Source organism: Brachyistius frenatus, unplaced genomic scaffold (genome assembly GCF_029030835.1).
Source record: "Brachyistius frenatus isolate BFR_SWC_R1_liver_20210118 unplaced genomic scaffold, ASM2903083v1 Contig_106, whole genome shotgun sequence".
Lineage (NCBI taxonomy): Eukaryota > Metazoa > Chordata > Actinopteri > Embiotocidae > Brachyistius > Brachyistius frenatus.
This window is the reverse complement of record NW_027210705.1, coordinates 624838-649833: the sequence shown is the minus strand read 5'-3', so window position 1 is coordinate 649833 and position 24996 is coordinate 624838. Positions and strand designations below refer to the sequence as shown.

Below are 24996 nucleotides of genomic sequence, written 5' to 3'. Positions count from 1 at the left end.
GAATCTAAACTAGAAGCTGATGTCAAAGGTATTATGATGTAAAGCTTTATGGAAGCAAAGAAACACCAAGATAATTCTATGTTTCTTTTATGGTACCTGTTTGCCTAACTGTGAATTTTAACCACTACTGAATACCTACAGTCATGATAACCCAGAACATTTCCATGAGATCACGCCTCATTAGTATACTACTTATAGCTGAGCATTAAATGAATTTACATTCTGTAACCATGTCTCTGTACATCAGGTTTTTAAAGCTTCTGCAGTGGATTTTAAATATCCTTCATGAGGGATGCATGTAATCCAGGGTTATTATTTCTAATTTCACTTTTTAAATAAGCCTCACTGTTCACCATTCATTTTCCTACCGCTGTTTTCGAGCTGAATAAAGTTTTCACAACTACAATCAGAACATTTCGTACCATTACTATGGTACCGTAAATTCAGTGAGTTACGTTTGTGTTTTGAAGGCTAATTTAAAGGAGCATTTTTTAAGGAATTAGTGGCATCCAGCAGTGAGGTTTCAGATTGAGACCAACTAAAAGCCCCTTTAAAGTGTGGAGGCTCTCTATAGTGTTCGTGTTTGGTTTGTCCCTTATGGGGTGCTGTAGAAACATGAGAAAACATCATTATGAATGTCATGTTCCATTTCTGCCAATGGATTCCCCGAAATGTACACATTGAACCTTTAATTAGCACATTAATGTTATAACCTACCAACCAAGCTAAGAGGACAACCAGTCTAAAGGGGAACAATATTTAATATGTAGCTATGTACACCTTCTTTTGAAGAAAATGAAAAGTGTACAGTGAGTGTTGACATAACAGTCATTTTGGCTTGCATGTAGGTTTCACCTACAAGGGTCACTTTCACACAGACTCACCAGGGGAGGTGTCTGTATGTCTTATATCTGAGCTTCAGGTTCCTTCAGTGGGAGGAAGTGGCGATGCGTCGTCCTTATACAGTCCAGTCTAATTCAAAGCAAAGTGATTTTTTTTTTTACCTTACCTGAATTTAAATACTGTAAACGTGTGAACTGGGCATGACTGCTGCACACTTATTAATGTGTTAAACCTCAGAAAAAACTTCATCAAGTTTCTGAGTGTGTAAAACTTTTCATTTACATTTCAAAATAAAATGTTTGAGTATTATATTCAGTGCTATCCAAATTTGAACATTAAAGGTAGCCTGTGGAGTTTTAGTAGCGCCCCGAAGCAGCTTTTGGTTTGTTAGTTTTGTGCAGACGCACAGCTAACGCATGCCTGCCGACAGCCTTGGTCACGCCACTGATTGATAGGTGGCCGTAATGTGTGGCAGGAAAGACAACTTGTGTGTGTTTACCATGAAACTCTGCAGAGCACCTTTAGTATTCAGACGGGGTTACTTTTCAAAGGTGGGTATTCAGCTGCTTAAAAAAATTCAAAATATTCATGTCTTTCTTTGCTTCCAAAAATCCTTCATTTAACTATTCCAATTCTGAAGGTATGCTCTGAATTCGTTGTGGTTTGAAACTGGAGTTTTAATGATAGAAAAACCACAGCTTGAACAATGAGACACTTTAAATTCAGATAAACCAACCACAAGTTCTGGAGGCCAATAAGTTTGAGCCTGACAAACATACACACACAGACACACACACAGACACACACACACACACACACACACACACACACACACACACACACACACACACACACACACACACACACACACACACACACACACACACACACAGAAAATGAATTATATTGAGTTTAGAGTTCTGTATTCATCGTGGTGGACGAGGAGGGAAATGTACGCCGGCTTTACAGACGTGTGCAGAGCATCATAGAGCTGTTTTGACGAGCATCTTTCCTCCAAGTCAAAACACTGGACATGTCATTGGTAACAATACATGACAGGCAGTTTTATCAGTCCAGCATGATGGTAGCTGCTGTTCCAACGATGTTGATAGGACCGTCACAAAGATTCAAACTTTATTGACAGTCCGCACCACCACCACCCCGAGGCTGATCAAACCTCCATCCTCGGTCGTCTTTTCAACCCCGGGGGCTCCTTTTCCACGCTCCTCTACTTCTCTTTTATTGTTCACTGGATGAGCTCTCCTGTCAGCCTCGCTCATGTTTTACACAGCTAGATGAAAGTCTGCAGGGAGTGTGTAAAATGTTATTGGGTGAGTGAGCGCGTTGCCAATGCTCCTTCGCAGATCCACCACAGTTCCTGTGGACCCACCGCTCCTCACCGAGCTGCGTCCTCTTCGTAACGAAGCATCTTGTTTTGTTGTCGAGAGCGTGGTGGGGCTTTTATGGAGTTGCGAGAAGGCTGTTACAGATATTGGTAATGAGCTCTTATACTGTGGTTTGTGAGCATGTGTGTTATGAATGACGGAGACCTGTAATGAGTGTCGTGTGTCTCTGCAGTGTAGAGGGTCTCCGATTGGCCCGTGGGAGCAGCAGTTTGTGGTGTCTGGCCTTGTGAGCTGGAGAAATATGCTTTGAATGGTTTCTACTGATTGACTGCGCATAATGGTGAGGGTATAATATGTTCTATCTGAGCCCCAGGGGCTGCAGGTCAGTTTGAAGGCCCACGTGAGGGTGATCTGATTGCACCAAACTATCACTCTCCAGTTAACAACAAGCATCTCTGGTGCAATTTTCTAAACCAATGATCAACCAAAACGCCCTGGACAGCTTAAGAGTTAAGGTCCGAGGCCAAGAATAATGACGGATCTTGAGAGTCTCGAGAGTGTGGGAGGGAGCCGCCGCCTGCTCAGCTGCACTCCTCACAGTTGCAGGCTAGGATGTATCTGTAGGTGGCCGTAATGCGAGTCCCGCCGGCGCAGCGCAGCCTCACCGCCTTCAGCTTGGAGGTGTGCGGCCGGCAGCAGGAGCAGGTGCTCTTGAAGGGCTGTTTGAGCACCGAGCTGAAGGAGATGAGGGGGTCGGAGCGGGTCGTATGGCTGCAGTGGCCCTCGCAGCGCGCCAGCAACACCATCTGGAAGACAGCGCGCAGCAGAGAAGGAAAAGAGTTAATAAAAAACAGATAAGTCCTTTACGTGGGTTTTCCTTGACCTTCAGGCTGTGTCAGGGATGAGGAAAAGGCTCCCGGAGTACAATGAGGCAGTGTTGGTCTAAAAGCGAGTGGCCTGTTTGGGGTGCGAATGTCTCCTAAGCCTCCCAGCCTCGGCCTTGCACCTGCAAAATGAGAGATAGCAGCGGGAGCAGTCGCACATTCCTTCACCTGCTGCAGCTCAGAGCTCAGGGTCACGCAGCCGTTCGTAAAAGATTGTCCACGAGAATCTCTGTCAAGCTTTCCCCAAGTTCGATCAGTCAGCTCCAACACATGCATGTACATACAAAGCTCTGGCCTGATTAGTGTTGTGACCGTCTGACTGCCATTCCTCTGTGTGTCACTACATTCCTGTCGCCTCCCTAAACAGACTCCTGTGTCATGTCCTTCTGTCAGCTGCTGCGTGTCGCCACCTGTGTGCCCACTCTGACAAGAGCCTGTCTGGGGCTATGGCAGGGTGACGCGCACGCACACACACACACACACACACACACACACACACACACACACACACACACACACACACACACACACACACACACACACACACACACACACACACACACACACACACATTAGGAGTGTTGTCGCCACTTTAAGACCATTTGTCTTTGTCCTGGCTGGGGATCCGGCTATCAAACCCTCTCCTCCCTCCTCTGCTGGCCTCCTCTCTGTCTGCTCCTCCTTTCATTCATGACCAGCGACATTAAAACACACACACACACACACACACACACACACACACACACACACACACACACACACACACACACACACACACACACACACACACACACACACACACACACACTCGCACGCACACACACATATTACCATTCACCTCTTCATGTGGCTTCACTAAGCTAGTGATAAAGTGGGGCTCTAAAGAAGCAGTGCTGAGGTATTCAGATTGAGCACTGTAAAAACACTGTTACTTGAGTAAAAGTTTGTAAATACAATCAAGAATATCTACTCAGTATTAAAAGTGAGTGTTTCATTACAGTAGAACGTCCAGCAAGCTGTAATACAGTTATATATTCCATCAGTAGATTATTATCACTGATGCATAAATGTAAAATCAGGATTATAGTCCATTATGGATTAATTTGAGGATTATTTTTTATTGTTGTGAGAAACTGGAAACACGATGATTAACAGAAAAGTCCAGTAGCTTTGTATAAACTGTCAGTTAAATTAGTAACAAAAACACATTTTATAAATGATCCATGTGTTTTGGATGCAAACATTTGAATCTGTTCAGTAGCAAGCAAATATAGCTGTCCAATATAAATTACAGCTGTAAAGTCAGCTGTGGCTCCCACATCACATTGTGGTGATCAACGTCCCGTCACGGAGCTCAGATCTCTGTAAATGATGGAAGGCGAAGGTGACACATGTCGTCCGTTGATACTTTCAGATTGGTGGTCAGTTTTTACTGCAACAACAAAACATTTGTCAAAAAATCAATCCCAGGCTATTTTGATGAGTCAGTGGCTTGAGTTAGTTACAAAGTTCAAACACCCGACATCCTCTGTTTCCTGTTTTTAAAAAATGTTTGAATCTGCTTTGAGCTTTTAGAAAGTTGGTTGGTCAGAACAGCCATTTGACGATGTCACGGTGGGCTCTACTTTGTTCTGACATTTTATCGACTAAACAACTGATTGATGACTCAATAGTGGAAGTAATATTCAGTTTCAACTCTCATTCTTAACCTTTTAAATTAAGTTTGACAAGAACAAAAGAAAAAAGGAGCAGGTTTAAATGTCATGAGCGCTTCTGAACAAACTCCATCTGCTGATAGAAGGAATTTTTGTCCGTCAAAAAATTCAACATTTCTACAACTCTGAATCCTTCTTCCATCATATCTTAACCATACAGAAGAACAACAGGCTTATGGGTTTAGGGTTTATGTTTATTTGTTTTTTCAGAGATTCCTGATGGGAAATAATAGAAAAGGCATTTTTTTGATACATGAAACCTCCTGTAAATGCTGCGGTGATTGAAAAGCAACCTTCAAAGCTTTTCGTTTTTTGTGTTCTTTTGGATGAGTGATTGCTCAGACCACACGACTGACTCCACGGCACTTGTTCTGTAAAATGCCCCTCTAACTGTCTCTGTGTGCAGCCCTCTACCTGTAGCTGTAGTAGCTGATTCCGCTCTTATTCTCCTACAAACCTGTCAGTATGCCGGTGCACAAAGACCACAGTTAGAAACAAAGCTGACACATTGGTATCATTAATTAGACCTCGCCTCTCAAATCCTCATAACTTTGAGTTTGGTGGCAGTTTATAGAATGAATCCAGCGTCAGATCCACTTTTTAAACCTGAAGACCTTTGAATGTCATTAAAGGAGCAGTGTGTAGAGTTTAGAGGTTGCAGACTGCAACTATCTGAACCCCCTCACCTCCTCCTCCCAGTGTGTAAGAGAAACCTCGGTGGTTGGGAGAAATATGAAGGTCCTCTGTGGAGTCAGAGTTTAGTTCGTCTCTTTTGGGCTACTGTAGGAACATGACGGTGGGAGAGGACCTGCTCCCTATGTAGACATGATTAGGTGATTATACAGTAATGAAAATATATTTATGAATATGATAGTCTATTTCTGCAAACAGATACTGCCTTAATGCACAGACCCTCAAGTTATGAATAAAGTTGTACCGTAAATAACCACAACATGAAAACCATATATTTTGTTAAACAAGCTGAACATCTATTCTTACATGAGTCTATTGGAAATAGGATGGTTTCATTGACTTATTTTAAGCCTAAAGAAACTAAAACTCTGAATTGAAACCTTTGTTTCCATGGCAATACTCAGTGACACCTGCTGACTAAAAGGAGGACACATCGCTCATAATTTGTGAATATTCCCAGAAAAATGAAGTCCTGATTCACAGCTCTGACCATAACCAGCTCCAAATATTGATTTGATGCATAAAAAGTTGAAGTGGGAGTTTAATATGACATGACTCTCTTTAGTCAACGTCCCACGGCGGAGTACAGTCAGCAGCTTGAAGACAGCACATTAACCAGCAGACTGAAGTTTTAGTGGAGCCATTAAGAAATGACCATTAGTGAGCTGCTGCTGAGGTCAGTCAGGTTAACTGGACAGAGCAGCCAGCAGCACCAGTTATAAATGCTATCAATACTTTTTTCTGCTGATAAAAAATAACAAGATTCGATTAAAGCTTTTTTTAGCGTCTGAACTTAACAAAATGTGCTGTTTTAGTGACCGGGAACGACATTCAAAACGGAACCCAACCCTATTTCTTTTGAATTTGAAGACTCAAACGCAGAGCCAAGATAACCACGATGAAATCCCCAGGTTTAGTTTATTTCTCCCCTCAGAGCCACAAAAGACATCATACTGTTTTCACAGGTGGAGCTCAACTCCTTGTGATATGTAAACTGAAGTTTATGTGTAAAATGTGTGTGAATATATATCTACAATGGTAGAGATATGTTCATAAGTCCTCTTTAAATACATTCATTTACATTCTCACACACACGCAGTGAGCAGTCATGGTGCAGGTGGATTTTGTGTGCAGGCTGAGGTGTAAAACGGTCGCTCAGCCGGGCCTCCGGTCTGCTCTCTGTGTTCTGTAACAGAGAGCCCGGCTCATGCTGTGAGTGTGTTCAGCCCTGTCTCTCCTGCCTCGCCTGAGCTGAGTTGTGGTTTGACCACCTGCTCGATGCACTCAGAGTCTGAATATTAAAAAAAGACCAAAGAACAGATCACTCACGCTCGCAGAACAACTGCACTGGTGCACGACAAAAGGAAGGAGAGAAACCTGACGGCACCTTTTCTACAATGGCATTCACGTGCTGGGCAGCGGATCATCAGTCTCTTTACATGAAGTTTTCAAATTGCGTGAAACTTTAGAATGAGCTCTGCATCTCCACGTCGTTACTCACTTCTCCAGCCCATCTCTCTTCCTTTAACCTCTGGCAGAGGCAGCAGAGAGCCGGCTGACACGGAGATGTCCACCTCAGCCAAAACTCAGTCCCAGCTGAGGTGCAGAATACGTCTGCAGCATGGCCGGTGTCCAGCACCGCGCACACACACACACACACACACACACACACACACACACACACACACACACACACACACACACACACACACACACACACACACACTCCCTGAAAAGTAAAGTGTGACTTGTCTAAATGAGGGGAAGATTTAGATGTTAGAAAAGAGGGAAGGAACGACAGAGTGAACAAATGGAGAAAGATTTCAAGAGGCAACAATTAGTAGAGAAAGAAATGTGTGAAGGAAATCACTCTTGGAGGATTATTATTTTCTTTTGCTTTGGGGTTTTCTTTGTGTCTCTGAGGTTTAATTTGGACCGAACTGCTTCCCTGATGTTTGTAACAAATGATTTCATTTGTCAGGTGGCCTGAAACTGTTAGTTTTAACAACTTTATAAGAGTGCGTGACTGCAGTGCGGTAGGTTGGCTTACAGCGTGTGCTTGTGTGTTTTTTTTTCTTTACCTTGGAGTTGCATTTATAAATGGGGTGTGTGATGGTCTCTACAAAGTGGTGCCTCATGCAGCGCTCGGGGTCCGTGTCCCCCAGGTGCGGGTGTCCGTTATCGCCGGCCTTGCTGCTGCTGCTGCTGCTGGTAGACTGGATCAAGCCCAGCAGGGGGCAGCACATCAGGACCAGCAGGAGGCCTGAGGGGGGGCCCACAGAGATTGAGGGTTTCATGACTGGGCCACCCTGAGGCTGTCGACGGGATGTCCGACGCGTCCCGTCGTTGCTGTTAACCTCTGTGTCTTCTTGTCTTTCTCGCTGTCTCACTCACACTTCTGTCCGTTTCTCGCCCAGGCTGATTTATAGAGTCTCACAGTGGAGGATTGTTGCTTCTCTTCTGTTCCTGCTAGTTCAGTAGAGGTTCAAAGTCAGCGAGCTGCAGGGAGAACGGTAGCAGGAGGGTTACTTCATCAGGCCGCTCCATCCCCCAGCGTCTTAATCCATCACAGTCTGGAAGAAGAAGACAAACAGGAAGGCTTCAGTGGAGACACGAGCAGAGACAAGAAGAGAAGCAATACGTCGGTTGTATATTTTGTCTATTAGTGATACTACTACGAGGTGTGTGTAGTCAATAAAACAACCTCTCCAGACAGCTTTTCTTTTTTTTTTTACTTCTTGTCAGTATTTGACTGTTTGTGTGCGTCTCCAAAGCCGGCTGCCTCTTTTGCCTCCTTTACTCGACGGTACACCCACACACTGAACACACATGTAGACGCACAACTCCTGGTGCTTTTATTACACAGGAGAAACTTAAGCCATGCACAAACAGCCCGCAGCTAGGCCCTTTCCTCTCCCCGAGAATGACTTTTTCATTAAAACAAATCACTCCCAACAAGCCCTCTCATGACTGCAAACCCTTTGCCAGTCCCGCAGCATATTTTCATGTGTATTTACGTTTTTTTTATGGTTTTATAGTCCTCCTGACAATAGGGTTTGTGTTAAGAGGGAGCTTGGTGCTGGCCGAGGCAGCTTCACTAAAAGGCAATGTGTTGTGAATTAGTGGGAGGTGTGTGTACATGCCGGGTCATGAGGTGAGAAAGGAGCGTAATGACAGCTCTATGGACGTTTTTAAAATTACTGTTAGCCTGGTCTGTGTGTTGATTACTGGAGTGGTTTAAACCATCTACTCATAAATTCTTACTTCGTTTGTGCAAATATTTCTTCCTAATTACGAACGCTTGATTTATACTTGTGCGTCAAAGGTCAGGTTGAAACTACAGAGGTCATGCACATAGCTGCTGAGGCTGTTCTCCAGCTGACATCTGACTCCCCAAAAATGTGACTGTTGGATTTAAACAAGTGATTTACTGAATTCGTTTGCACCATTATAACTTTAATAAAGCGTAAATTGTGGTGTAAGAAACATCTGTAGTCTTTGATCAAAATGTAAACAGGATGTCACGGTGACATCAGAAGCTGAAGCAGAACTTTCAAACTTACTAAACACAGCAACTTACCTGCTCGTCCTTTAGAAATCTACATGCTGCTTGGTTTTATTCATAAGTGGATATATGGAAATATGTGGTTTTTTTACTCTTATTACTAATGCACTATAGCAGAGGTGCCCAAATTCATGTTTTTGTTATGTCAAATGCCATTTTATTATAATGGATTTCATTTGACAGAAAATTAACATTCTAAATCTAAAATATAATTTTTGAATAATTGAAACACTTCTTTTTATCCTGTGTAATACTTTTAAAATTTTTTTTTATTATTTTGCAGAAATTGTTGTCAAAAACGGTCATTTTGCATATTTTTCTAAATGTTCTCTTCTCAATGAGCTACTGCCTCAATCTCTTATCTTGACTGGCAGCCCAGAGTCAGTGATGTAGGACACACTAACAGCACAGAGACAATACCATCATTCTTTGCAGATAAGACCAATGCTATTTAAAAAAAAAAGGGAAGTTTAACAGCACTGCGCCGTACATTGATGCAAAACTCCTATTATGTACTTTTTAGCTACAAAACATTTACTGTTTAAAGCAATTACGGTTTGGATTTTACAGCACTTAAGAACAAGGAGAATAAGCCGGAGCTTGTGGGCCAAAAAAAAGAAGGTGTGGGCCAAACCGGGCTGCTCTGCTCTGCACTATAGATTAAGAGGGAAATATTAGATGAAAACAAAGATGGTTTTGTCATGCAGTTTGATGCTACTGGCACAAATTTGGTAATGCAAGTTATTAATTTCCCGGTGACATCTTTGATAGTTTGATCAAGTGTCAGAAGGTATTAATTATTAGTCCTCACCCTAAATAGATCATACATTCGCTAACATTAGCTTTGTCAGTAGGTAAGACATACTGTGTGTAAAGTATTTGACTGCTAATGTTCATAGAATAACTAGTTTGTGGGGTGCATTAATATTTGGTCAATATTGAGATTATAACCTGATGAATCTAATAATGTCGTAGATATGCATGAACAGTGGGTGCATACAAAGTCAGAGCAGGAACATTTGGCAGAATGAAAGCAGAGGAAATGATCTAAAAGCGAAAAAATAAATAAACACACACAATGCTTCCTAATGCTTCATCGCTGAACAACTGATTTCCTGATTTGTACTGAAACCAAGCCTTTACTTCAGCTGTACCCCCCCTCCTCCTCCCACCCCCCACACACACACACTCCAGCCCCAGTGTTTTTCTTTCTAAGGGGAATCATTTAACCTTAACATTCCTCATGAGAGAAGGCGAAGTATCATTTGGCCCGTTAAAATAAATACTCCCCGAGATGTTTCTTTGGCCCGTCGAACATGTGCTGCAGGGTTTACATAGCTGGCGGCCCCGGCCTCTCGGAGCTGCAGGCTGCCTCAGAGAGCCAGCACCCATCAGCACCTCCGGCCCTGCCAGCCGTACCTGGCCGAACATTACAACGACCACTGTTATCCCCATCTCTTCTGAAGTATCACTATCAGCATCGTTTGTGGGCTTGTCTTAGACATTACACACTCCATTAGGATCGAGCCAGTGTATAAGATGACAAGACATAATGAAGCAGGAAAGTTGAGGCATGTCATTCAGATTAGCCCCTATGAGGATACGATTCATACAGATATACAGCTGTTACAAGATGTTTCCCTCCACCTCACCGAACTAACCTTGAAGGCATGGCCGGATCAACTTGTAAGGGAGCACTAAGGGCAACAATCTGCTGTTGGGCCTCCACTGACTCCCCTACCACCCTGGATGCGCCCGGTGGGGTGCGGTGCACACAGCAAAGGATCGCTTCATTATATGAACCAGAGAACAATCAGTACTCCAACAAAAAAAAAAGTAAGGTGCCCCAGGTTTCTGAGTCAGTTCAACTTTTCTGAAGAAGCAGCATCTGGGCACACCATGAAACCAAAGTAATTTGTTTTGTTTTCTATGAAAAAAATGTAGACACTTTTTTGTGTTGCTCATGACATGCATAATGGATGACATGTTCCATGTGTTAGACACATGTATCTGTAACAGGTTCAACTCTATTTTTTTGTGTTTTACAAACACAAGTACAATTGTGCAGGCAATCTACTTTTCACACTGTACCTGAACGCCACCTTTGATTTTTTTTTAATTTTTTTTATACACTTTATTAATCCCCGAGGGGAAATTTCTTCACTACAGCAGGGGGGCTCTCAGGGGGGAGATGCTGCAGAACCCGGAGAGAACCCACGCAAACACAGGGAGAACATGCAAACTCCGCACAGAAAGGCCCAGGACCGGATTCGAACCCGGAACCTTTTTTGCTGTGAGGTGACAGTGCTAACCACTGCACCACCGTGCCGCCCCAAATCTGTGTCTTTGGAGACACAGATGAAGCTGCTACTGCTCATGCCACACTATCTGAGAAGACATGGTGTCCACATCTTTCTGTTAAAGTTGCTTCAATCATCATAGTAATTTCATTTCATAATAACTCTTGATCAAATGACTGTGTGTAATAGGAAAAGGGTTTGCTCAGAGTGCAAAACCTCCAAAATTAGGGGACTCTGCTGCTCCCCTGTACTCCATAGAAAGTTTTAACTTCTTTCAGCTCATTATTTTGGTTTTCTGGCACACAACTTTAAGTTCTTAGATCCTCACATCATAGTTTTCAGGCACAGCAGGTTGTTGTTTTTAGAAAAAAGCTCTAAAAAGCCACTTTTCACAACCTGTCCAGTAACAAAAGCAAACAGCTGTTGAACCTGTGGTGTATTTAGCAGCTAGAGTCCCATACTTCCCCCAGACAGTGGTGGAGAACAAAACAGAGTTCAGAGGAATGTTAATATTAGATTTCACCAGCTAGCTAAAGACAAATCTAAAACTGAATCCTAATGTTGATGCACACTGTATTCATTGGGTGTGTCAATACACAAATGTTAGCTGGATGATTCTCCTGCTTTGTATGGATGAGCAAAAAGCACATGTGACTGCAGCATCTTAAAAACCCTGTGAATGGATTTAATAAAGTGAAAACATGTTAAATCCATTCAGATCAAACATGACAATGTAACTGTATTTATGGTCACAGAAGAAAAACCTCTTCAGCATTGCCTCATAAATCACAATTCCCCCTTCGAACATGTGTTTTTGTTAAACAGACAACAGGTGGTGGCCTTACCATGAAGTCAAGCAAACACAGATAATGACAGGAGTGATACGCCTTGTAAATACCAAGCCAAGCCAAAGAAACGTTATTTTACCCCAAATCTTCGAATTGGTCTCGAGCCAGCTCTGTTCTCTCTCATTAACAATTAGCTGAGCTCATCAGACTTTCCCACCATAATACCTTTTTATGTGCAGCAGAGAGATGATTGTCTATTGATTGTCATCTGCCTGTTATGCAGCCAGCTGACACAGCCCTGCTCTAACTGCATTGCTATGCAAGCAGGGACATCCCTCACTACAAGGTGACTACACATCATAATTACTGTCTCTTTTGGCTACTCGTGCTAAAGCTCTGAAAGCTGGTGATATCAATACATAGCTATGACTGGCAGCTGGCTCAGATAATTGGGGCTTTTAGGATAATGTATTGAGAACAAATCTGAGTGAGGAAGTTCATTACTGCGCTGTGACTGCAAACTTATGGACGTGTGTGATGCCTGTCTGCCTTCAAGCCTGTCTGTGCTGGTTGTCTGTGCTGTAGGTTGAAGCACGAATGAACAAGGTCAGGAGGTTTGGAGCAGTTGAAAGGCCTGCGTGGTCTTCTCTCCTTCAGCTCACCCTCACCAGTCCTGCTCAGATTTGTAGAGCCTCAAGAGTCATCTTATCTTGTAGAACCGGGCTACTTTGAAAGAAATGAAGCTGTCTGAGATCTACTCCTATATTTAGTAACATTTATTCACATGGCTGAGCTCCACCCAAACCAGCTGAATAAGCTTATTTCATGTGAACAAAAACAAACTGATACTCAACACACATTTTGTATCACAACTGTTTAACAGCATGTGCATGTTTTTTCTGTATGCTTTTAATTTGAAAAGATACGGCATTCTGCCGACCAGCGGTGTGACTTTGATCTGTGACCTTCTCAGTGACAGACACTCGCTTCATAGATCTGGCCCAACCCAAAATATTGTATTTATGTCATTTCCTTAAACTATTAGCACCCGTTTCTTTCCGGCTCAGTGTGAGAGTCTCTGCTGTGTTTTCTAGGCACATTGCCGTTTCTGTCCTCTGATCTCTGTGTCCCAATTTAGGGCGGAGCTTAACCTCTGCTGCACTGACACCATGTGCAGCAGACACAGGTGAAGCGAATGAGGGAAGACTGTCCACTCGTTAATCAATCACGTTGATCGTGTCATTCTCTCAGGCAGGTTAAAAAATAAATAAATACAAAATGCTGAAATATACTTGGGTGGTCCGCCAAAGCTAGTCTTGGTATGCGAAACACTGCATATTGTTGGAACCTTCAGCAAGCTTCTCAGAAACAAGTAACGAGCTACTGGTAGCTTGTGAGCGTCGAGTTGGAGACTTCTGCGATAGAATGACCCGAAAACTCAAAACCACTACGATCCGCGTCTTTCCTGGATCTGTCGTTTGGAATCAACCCCATCATCCACTCTAGTTTGTCTTTCTGATGTAATTACAAAACAATTCCCCTCTGTGCCAACCTACTTTCAGCCAAATCCAGTCTCTGTAAACGCTCCTTGTCCATCCCCTCCTTGTGTATCCCTGTGATCAAGCAACTCCAAGCACTTGTACCACTCTGTTGTACTGCTGAGGTCCGATCTGCAGTCATTATATTTGGGAGGAGTGTTGGATCCAGACTCACCGTGACACCTTGGGTCCTCACTATTTTCATTACAAAACCTGACTATGTTGGCAGCAGAGCTTCACAAAATACAGAAAGTCATTCGTTCTGAATTACCCGTGAAATTTCAGCTCCATTAAAGTAAACAACTGCACTCGATGACTGGTGGAGAAAAAGTGCTGCGAGGCCAGACTCCAACCAGTAAACCTCCACCAGCAGCAAAGTCAAAATTTCCATTTGATGAGGTGATGGACCTTTTTTGAGGGGAATGCAGAGACATCTTATCTGTGTTAAAACACATTCAGATACATTTTACTTTGACAAATGAAGCGTGATGTGGACAGGAAACAGGAGGTCAGGGTTTTAGGTACATCAACTTACAGTGCAGGTTCTGAGTTCTGTCATGCTAAAGCCTCGGCCCTGACATCCATCCAGCCATGTTCAGAGCTCAGTGGAGTGGGAATAGTGTGCACGGAGTACAGGAGAAAACAGTGGCTTAAACTGTTGTTGCATCTGCAGAAGTCAGTGGAAGAAGGCAGACATCTTGTATTAGCTAACACAACCTTGCCAGATCTGAAGCAAGTCCAAAACTCGTAGTTCATTATTAGAGGGGAGGGGAGGGGTGGAGTGGGGGCTTTGAGGTGGATTTATGTGCAAATATGCCATTAAAGGCCGAGACACTTGGCTCATAGAGGCGAGACTCTATTAAACACAACTAAAAAAAACTATCCGTACGTGCAGTTTACAGCAACAGTGGGAGGTCTGCCACTTCTTTTTTTTTTTTTTTTTTAACTCTTTAAACATTGGAAATAACTGATTTTACTGGAGAACATCCTGCAACTCCGAAACTAATGTAGTTGGTAAAGACTGTGCTCCTTGGCTTTGTTGAGTAAGCTAGTGTGACATGCCAACATTTGCATCTCATAAGATACATGAAACAGACAGCACCCTCCAAATTCCTTAAATGCTTAGCATTTAAACCATAAATGGAAAGTATCATTGTAATAACTACAGGCCCATTTACATTACTTCAACATGTGGAGAAATCCAAAGGTCGACAGACCTGACATCCCTGCTAAACTATGCTCAGACGATCATTTAGCAAACAGTCAAACTTTCAGCTCCACGTTCCACTCAAACATCCATCCGTCTTGGCTTCCCAGGTAAGAAGCATTCCTCCGAATATGTCCACTGCCTCAGACAAATTGCAACTTCAATAATTTGGCACGACAACCCCAAAAATCCCAAGCAATCTCCTTTCCTCTTTAAGCAACCGATATGGAATTCCCGGTACTCAAAAACTAATTAGAGAGCCAATGCAGGAGGCCCAGAGGCAGATGAAACTATTACACGGCATACATCATATGTAACCTCAGACCTATCTCTACATCTGCATTTACTGCTTATTAAAGAACATATCATCTGTCATAGAGCAAATCAAATTAAGCAAATTCCACTTCATTTTTGTAGATCTAACTTTAGCTGGGTTGCTAAGGGGCAGATCATTTAAGACGGGCCCAGTATCTGCACCCAAACCCAGACCGGGTTCAGAACATCTGGGGAACCTAACCACATAACTGCAACCCCTCTTTACATACCGCGACCCTTCTAGTTTGAAGCTTGTGGATTTTGGGAGTTATGAGACTGGTGATTCCAAGCTTAAGGACTGAAGACATTGTGATGTCTCTATAGGCTCTGGTACAGTGGCACTGAGGTGCAAAACACAACAACAAAAAGAAAACGCAACAACAAAAACGAGCAGTCCTGAAGTGCAAAACACATACATACAAAAAGGAAACGCGCAGCAGTCGGAAATTATTCATCCATCCTTGTATCTATGGTTAATAATGAATATGATGTCATGGTTAATGTTAATGTTCTGCAACATGGAGTTTTATCTGTTGTGATGTGAGATCATGTTTACTAATAAAGCCAACGTGTCAAAATCAATACAAGTTTTAGCCGTTTTGGTGACGGAATTTCTGTCATTGATTGGTCCGAGTGTCTATGGAGGCTCGGCTAACATTATCTCCGTTGACTACGGCCAGCTTTCATTTTTGCTTTCGGCACATCTATCGGTGGTAAAGAAGTGGCATACAACGAGGGATCGGTGCATCAGCAACAGCTGATGCAACAGCTGCTTTCCCATCTCGGTGCTGCTGCCTGAAATCCTCTGGAAACGGAGCTAAAGTTGACGGAACAGCTGATGACGCTATTTCCGTAATTTTTGGGCTGCAAGTTGCACTTCAGACTCCTCCTTAATGTTGTTGTGTTGGTTTGTTCTTGTATTCGCGATTTGCTTTTCGGGATTGTAAGTGTTTGTTGTTGTGTTTTTTATTTTTGTATTTGCGTTGTGCACTTCAGGGCTGCTCATTTTTATGGTTGTGTTTTCTTTTTGTGTTTGTGTTTTGCACCTCAGGACCACAGGTTTTTGGGGAGTTTTTGCATTTTCTTTTTGAATATGCGCTTTGCACTTCAGGACTGCTCGTTTTTGATGACATGTTTTGTACCTCAGTGCCACCGCACTCTAGTAGGAAAGATGCTGCCCCCTCCCTCACACGGTACAGTGGCAGACATGTCGAAGTGTGCGTGTTTACATATATATATATATATATATATATATATATATATAGATATAGATGTAGCTGTATATAGCAAATTATTTGATTAGTATTAGAGTATTTTTATAATGTGTTACTGCTACTTTAACATAAGCAATGAATCTGAACAGTTCTTCCACCACTGTGAAGGTGGGACCATTTAAAAGGCAGTAAATGTGGAAAAAGTCAAATAAACAATTCTCCTAATGCAGAAATAATTAGTTGACCAATGAATAAGTTGATCAGCATCATCAAATTAATCAACAGAATGAATTAATTGCTTGTGTCATTCTTTGGTGCTCAAATGGAAGCTGTGCCTGTGATGTGAATATCTTCAGGTTTTGGGCTGTTGGTCGGATACAACAAACAATAAGAAGACTTCACTTTACCATACAAGAGTCAATCAAAAAGTTATGTGTCTGCTCCTGCTGTGTATGAATGGAGCAGAAACTTTCATGACTAAGTATTACAAGTTAAGTTGCCAACATTACTGCAACAACACGTTCCTGTAGATACATGCTACAACAACATCAGGAGGACAGGAGAATACGTCCTCTTCTCACTCAGAAGGCGGGGAAGGTTCTGGTCCAGGCTCTGGTCCAGGTTCTGATCCAGGTTCTGGTCCAGGCTCTGGTCCAGGTTCTGGTCATCTCACATCTACACTACTGTAACTCCCTCCTGTCAGGTCTACCTGTTAGTGCCATCCAACCTCTGCAGCTCATCCAAAATGCAGCAGCTCGATTGGTCTTTAACATCCTAAATTCACTCACACTACTCCGCTGCTCCTCCTCCTCCTCTCCTCCCACCTCCTCATCTGCTCCCTTCACTGGTTACTAGTAGCTGCCCGCATCCGTTTCCAAACATTGGTACTTGCGTACGGTGCTGTGAACAGATCAGGTCCAGTCTACATCCAGGACATGGTCCAACCCTACATCCCAGCCCGCTCCCTCCGCTCTGCTTCTACCAATCAGCTTGTTGCTCCTCACTGAGCTAAACACTCTACAAAATCACGACTGTTTGCTCCTAAATGGAGGAATGAGCTCCCCAACGACATCAGGACAGCAGAAAGTCTGAACATCTTCCACCGCAAACTAATAACACACCTCTTCAGACTTCACCTTGAATAGGGAAAAAAAAAAAAAAAAGTAGCACGTTAGTAGGGTTAAAAATGGCACTTACTTATAGCACTTTGTAGTTTGGCTTTCTTGAAGAAAATTGTACTTTCTTGATTCTTGTTCTGGGTTTTGTACCCTCATGGTTGAAATGCACTTATTGTAAGTCGCTTTGGATAAAAGCGTCAGCTAAATGAAATGTAAAAGTTGCTTGAGCAACATCAGAACCTAAGTTACATGGAGTATTAGAATATGTGCACATTTGTTATTTCACCATGCACAGGACACCGTCGAGCCGATAGTAGAAAGAAAGAAGTCGCACAGAGCCAAATGTGGTTAGTAGGGGTGGTGGGGAGCGACGATTGTTGCATGTGAGAAACTCGCCTGTTTTCAACGCAGCGCGAGCGGGCGTGTTGGCATGTTGGAGAACCAAAGTGCAATCGTGCCACCGTTCGGGTTGTTTGTGTCGACTGTTTTCCTTCAGACGCCTCTGAACACACAGTAGAAGTCACTGTTGACAGTCTGACCCTGGGGGACGAATTCACAGTGCACAAACCCACCTGGATGCTCCTGACCTGACGCTGCATCCTCGGTCTTAGACCGTGACGTTTCGCTGCTCTTGACTCACTGCTTCATTACTAAAAGATTTGGGATTATTTGAAGCATTTCAAAGGTCTCTGTTGCTGATTTTCTGAGTAGAGGTGCCATCTCTGCTCCAGTCTGTGGGGAAATCGCAAATGTGCTCAAACCAGCGGTAACGTACAAATTATTGTGCTGCGCCCCAACGGAGACAAGAACAGTCTCTGAACTTTCTGATCAATCTTCATAGCTGTAGTCACTTTATTACTCAGACAATTTACAAACCAAATGATTAACCAGTTTAATTAAATATAACACAGAATAATCAATAATAAAATAACTACTATCCACTGCTGTAATGGCTTCAGAAATACACTGAAGGAACAGCCAAAAGATTTGAGGTGCAAAAAAGCCACAATGGAGATTTGTTCAACAGGTACAAGTGAAACAATGGCATTATCTCCAAATCTTATGAAAAGTGACACCATGAAGCCTCCATACTGTACCAGCCATATGTTGTGTACAACATAATTTCTCAGTTCTTTTGTTCTTACCAGTGGGGTGCATGTATAAATATCCCCTGCCCACCTCACTTATAGGTCTTTGTTCTCTCACACATAAACCCACACACATAATGAATGCGTATACAGTACACAGGGGCTGGTACGCTCGTGGATGTTGTGCTGCTGCTGTGGGGCTCCAGACATTGCTGGGATGCTGGTGTGTGCGATGGCACATGGGCCAAGCTGAGGAGCCAGATCTTCAGAGGGATCCTCTGCTTTATCACCCAGGCCAGCTGGCAGCTGAGTACACAGTTGTTGTCCAGAGATGGGCCTGTCTGCAGTGGCGATGGGCAACTCGGTTATGGAGCTGCCACGCTGACAAAACAGGTGCATCAAAGGACGCCGGAGAACAGGAGAATTAGAGCGAAATGACAGGCAGAGTGGGGGAAGAGTCATTTTTTGAGCCATCATGAATACCTCTATCTGTTCCTCTCTTCTGCTGTTCAGCTACATCATTGCACTCCTCTCTGATTGGCTCCAGCCCTGCACCGTGCTCACAGTTTACGTCATGATTTTCTATTCACCTCCCCACCTGCCCTCATCCCAAACCTCACCCCCTCCATTGTTTCACCAGCTTTTAATAAACTAAAGGGCAGATTCCTGACGGCAGCAAAAGAGGGGAAGGGTGGGGGGTGGGGTGGTGTACAGAACCACAGACCTGTCCTCCAGTCACACACACACACACACACACACACACACACACACACACACACACACACACACACACACACACACACACACACACACACACACACATACTGTATACGTACACACATACACACACAGTTTGGCATGCGGAGTGCCAAGCTCTTCCACCGTCTACTGACGCCAGCTCCCAAAACACACACACACACACACACACACACACACACACACACACACACACACACACACACACACACACACACACACACACACACACACACACACACACACACACAACTTCCTCTTCCTCTCTCACACACACATTCACACACACACACACACACACACCCTCGCCCGCTCTTACCCTCCCCACGTGCCAACCTCCTAAAAGCTAAGCTCCTCACTAAATATATCCCCCCCAGTAAAGATAAGACAAACAGTGTGGATTTGAGAGCGGTGTGCAGCCAATGACAGGCAGCCATGTGAGCCGCAGCTAAGCTCATGTTAGCTTTACAATTTAGGTTTCTCAGAAACAGTGGAGACACGGAAACAGAAAGAGAAGACAAAGAGGACATATCTGTGTGAATATTCCCAGTTTTCCATTTCTTCCTGGCTATTTTTCCGTGTGTCAGAGTTTAGGAGCTGCTCAGTGTGCGTTTTGATTACAAAATAACCCCTAATCTTCCTGGGTCAACACTCATGCACCTCAAATCCTAAATCCACCTCCTCCGTTCCCTCCATCCTCATCAGAAAGAAAGACAAAACAGTGGGAATGTTGGGAGCTGCAGGCTAAATGCAGCGCATGAAACTAGATCAATCCTCCATTCAGCTCCAAGCCTGAGGCGCCTTTGAAAAAAAAAAAAAAAAGCAATCGAAAGGAGTCGTAGGCGTGTTTGTTTTATCGCGTTGGACCAGGTTTCTTCAGGCAGCAGATATCTGTCACATGCTTGTCTGGCAGGGTGGCGTTAAGGATCCTCTCAATGGCCTGCGGTTCGTGCAGAGCATCCATTTGTCAGAAGCGCATTCCTGCGGCAGTGAGACATTGTGAACTGCCTATCGCAGCTTCAACACTGTCCAAATAAATACACGCACAATGGGCCCCAGTGTGTGTGTGTGTGTGTGTGTGTGTGTGTGTGTGTGTGTGTGTGTGTGTGTGTGTGTGTGTGTGTGTGTGTGTGTGTGTGTGTGTGTGTGTGTGTGTGTGTGTCTGCATGCATGTGTGAGAATATGAAACATGAGAGTTCAGACACAAACACCAACCACTCTGCCTGAGCATTGCTGTCTATCTGCACCTGGATGAATATGCAACGTTTCAAACACACCTCCTACTCCTCTTCTTTGCCTTTCTCCGCTCCGGTGGGTTAAAGGTGATTTTTTTTTTTTTTTTTTTAGGTTGAGGGTGCAACTGATCAAGAGAAATAAAAATAAAATAAAAAAAAACATTCTCACTGTGCAAACTGTTTCTCATCTGGTGTCATCGGAAGTGATTTCTGGAGGGATGTTTGCATCACAGTCTCTTTCTCTTTTCCTCTCGTGTCAGACTCTCTCACTCTCACCTCCTCCAGCCCTCTTCTTCTCCACCTCTCTCACACATCTCAGTTTCATTCTGTTTCTCCTATTTATCGTGTCCTTCCCTGGCTCTGCCTGTCCTCCGTAGGGTCTCTTTCTCACATGTTTTTCCTCCCACTTAGGCTCTTTCTCTTACCCGTCTCATTATCCTCCAGTCCTTTGTAGTCACTTCATTTTTCATTTAAACACCATTTCCCTCGCTCTTTCTCAAACACACACACACACACACACACACACACACACACACACACACACACACACACACACACACACACACACACACACACACACACACACACACACACACACACACACACACACACACACGCCTCTCGTTCTCAGTGAAATGGAAGTGGTAGCTCATCTCCTCCTCCTACCTACCACAGAGTCTATTATATCTGTCATCATCTCCTTCTAGCATAAGCCAAGCAGCCTCAGGGTCCAACAGAACAGGCCAAGTCAATCATCCACTCACAGACATAAACGCACACACCTGTAAAACACATATTCAGACATATCCAAAAGTTATTCACACCACCATTAACCTCCTGCACACACACACACACACACACACACACACACACACACCCTCCTTACAAGCCCTGCGAGCTCCACTATTCTTCCAGCCTCGCTGTCAGTGCCTGATTAGCAAACCCACCGGTGCCAACACAAACATGTTTCCTCCTATTACACATCATGTCACACTGCGTCCTAATCACAACCACTTGCAGTTTCTGGACTCGTGGATCGCAAAGACCTGCAATAAAAGAGGAATGTGCACCTGAGCTCAAAGATGTGCAACGGAAAAAAAGTGAGCAGAAGTGTCACTCAAACTCCGTGTGAGTGAGGCTATGTATGATGCTTGTACAGCTGTGGAAGAAAATGTAAAACAAACGTGCATCATATCGTCTCAGAACCAGGCTGCAGCAGATTAGTGGTAATCTAATCTGCCAGAATGTAAATACAGGTTTTGGTAGAACATATTTTCAGTGTACTTGGTATGAAAATAGGAAGACAGGATCCCTTTGTAGCTGTAGGTGTGCTGATCCAGAGGTGTGACATCCAGGCTGGTGGTCTTACCTTCAGTGGCCGGCAGCAGACAGACAGCAGAGTTATCCAGAGAGGCTCAGATCCTGAATGCAACACCGGATTTGTTGTCCAACTATTGTTTCTCAGCCAGCTCCTCTCTCCTCTTCTTTCTACCTCTCTCTCACACACACTGATTGTCTGAGCTCTACTCTCTCCTCCCTCACTGTCTCTCTCTCTCTCTCTCACCTCCTCTCTCTGTTTCTCTCTCTCTCTCTCTCTCTCTCTCTCTCTCACCTCTCTGTTTCTCTCTGTTTCTCTCTCTCTCCTCTGTCCCCTTCACACACACACACACACACACACACACACACACACACACACACACACACACACACACACACACACACACACACACACACACACACACTCCTGCACTTTTCTTCAACAGGGAAATCAGCAGAAAGAGGGAGAGCCGCCTCGATGCTCTGCCTGTGAGGACGCTCGTCACATGTGGATCGTGACACAGCAATCATATATCACACGCCCTTTTCTCCCTTTCTCTCTCGCAAAACACACCAGCTGACGCACCAACACGCTCCGTGACGGCAAATGGGAATTCCAGGCCTGGACGGCTCTGATTGCCCCATCAGGAGAGAGCTGACCAAAAGCTGCAGCCACTTTTACGAGGTCAGGGTTATAAAACTGTTAGCAGATTTAGTTTATTTAAAAACAACTGGCCCTTGTGGCCCCTTGCTCTTCACGCGCTTTCTCCTACCATGACACGAGGGGTGGGGGCTGAGAAGTTGAAGAGGAGCTAAATAACTCACCTCAGCAGCCTTCTCCTGATGGGACCCTCTGTGTTGGAGGATCACTTCATGTACTCGATGCTGCAACGCCGAGATATCCTTCACCTGCAGGCAACATATGTAGTATTTGCATGTTGAATATGTCATAATAAAAACACAAAGTAAAAGCATGTTCATCTTTACTCATCATGACACTTTTTCAAATGTTCAAAATGATTAGAGTTAATTGTCCCAACACAAGGTACTTTACTCATCAGTTTTTAAACAGATACAGGACCCAGTGGGTCAATTATTGTGGCTAGTTAAAGTCACATGGAGGATATTTTTAACAGTATACTTCACCGTTTTATGGTGCTGGAAGGCTTCTATGTTTGGAACAGATTAATACGGCCGAGCACAGAGTGGACCCAAACTGGAACAACCTCATCCATCATTCTCTAATGGCTCCATATGAAGATACATTGTGGAAATATAAAAGGGATAAACTATATGAATGGAAAGCTAATAATGAGGCCAGAGAGTCCTAAGTCCCTAAGTTCACTTTAAGGAATGATGTGACAGTAGAAACTGGAAGTGATACCAAACCTCTCATAGATCTGTGGGGGACAAATCTGAGGAAAAGAAGATACAGCCAGACCCATTATCTAGTGCCTTACTGGAGATGATACATTTTTTCAATATGTTTCACACAGAGCAGGTTAGAGATCAAACATGCAGACAAACTGGTGTATTATTCATAGTCTGGTTAAGTCAGAAAAGGGCAATCAAACAGTATGAGAATAACAATGTCTGTAATGCCAAAAAAGGTGAAAAAGAATAACATGGACTGTGTGAGGCTGCCAACATGTGTTCAGATACTCATTGTATCGCACACAAACCTACACACACACACGTCCTGGTATGCAGAGTCAAAACTCTCGGGGGAAATAAGGGGAGCAAGCTGCACCACACTAAGTAGGGCTTAGTGGGTCAAAAGTTTAAGAAGCGCAATTACCTGAAAGACCTCGACTGACCCCCAGATTTCTCACCTTCTGTTTCCTCACACATGCATACACACACACACACACACACACACACACACACACACACACACACACACACACACACACACACACACACACACACACACACACACACACACACACACTTTCGACAGGGGCGATTTACAGCCACAGCAGGAGAGGGTGAAAACATATCCACCACCAACAGGCTCCTGGAGAGACAGAGAGCAGGAGACCCACGTAAGCACAGTTTGTATTTTGATTACACTTTCAGGTATTGTAAATGATCCCCGCTGCGAACAGTGTCAAATGAAACGCTCATAACTCACCTGGACAGCATCTGACCGCCTCTCCTTTGGCTTACTCAGCCCAGCGTCCACATGAGAGGTGGTGACAGCGAATAAATGGCTTCAGATAATGTATCATAATATCACATTAAGAAAATGTGCACTGAAGCCAAATGTGAATCCCATATGCGGGGAGAGGAGGGTGGGGTGAGAAATAGAGAGCGGAGGACAGACCCAAGAAGACATTGAGCAAAAAGCAGGGGATCCACTGAGATGACAAGGCACAGCAAAAGCAGCTTCCCAACAACTTGTAAAAACTCTCTGTGACGAGAGTGTGGACATTAATAAAAGGCAAGGTGATGTTGTTGCTAAGAGACAGCTGTTGACAGGTAACCCGCACTTTAAAGATTATGATTAAATCCTCTCTCCCTCCATTGTTCTGGTCCATTTTAGTGATGTGTGACTGCCTGCTGAGCATTTTGGACCCCGTGGCTGTTCACTGCTGTGATTAGGCCGCAGGTCAGGTTGCACCTTTCTTACATCAGTGTATAATCCATTGACTATTAAGAGTGTGATGTGACAGTTGTCCCTGTCTTGATCGAGTCCCACCTTGGCTGTAGGCAGTCTGATCCCGCTGTCCCTAAGAGCACGAGCTGTGACTGGACCTGACGTGACATGAGTCATCTCCCCATCAGAGCCGGATTAGCAGGGCAGGGTCACATTGCAGCTCCATCACACCTGAGTCACATATCCACTGACCTTTGGTGTCCTGCCACCAGCCGTGTTTATCTTTGTCCAACACTTTCAGGTGATATTATTGTAAAACAATGTGAGGAGTTACATATCTATCTCTGTCAGTTGTCCAGCTGAAGCTCTCGGTTCTCTCCCTCTGTGTAGGAAAGCCTCTTTCAAGCCGGTTTGTATTATCTGTGAGAAAGCTGTAGGGTGACTGATGGTGCACAGACATATTCAGTCTTCATTT

General features: G+C 43.9%; 1 protein-coding gene across 3 annotated transcripts; it reads right to left on the bottom strand.

The window, feature by feature from the left end:
- Positions 1-23473, bottom strand: ndp (norrin cystine knot growth factor NDP). Of its 3 annotated transcripts, XM_069712078.1 has the most exons (4): positions 23069-23473; positions 22748-22831; positions 7563-8054; positions 1-2995 (listed from the first exon to the last, which is right to left on the bottom strand). In XM_069712078.1, the coding sequence occupies exons 3-4, from the start codon at positions 7776-7778 to the stop codon at positions 2771-2773; spliced, it is 441 nt and encodes a 146-aa protein (XP_069568179.1). In that variant the 5' UTR covers positions 7779-8054; positions 22748-22831; positions 23069-23473; the 3' UTR covers positions 1-2770. The 3 variants fall into 3 exon arrangements, with proteins under 3 accessions (XP_069568179.1, XP_069568178.1, XP_069568177.1); XM_069712077.1 differs by having other exon boundaries at positions 22748-23473; XM_069712076.1 differs by lacking the exons at positions 22748-22831; positions 23069-23473 and adding an exon at positions 21975-22396.
- Between the last annotated feature and the right edge of the window lie 1523 nt (positions 23474-24996).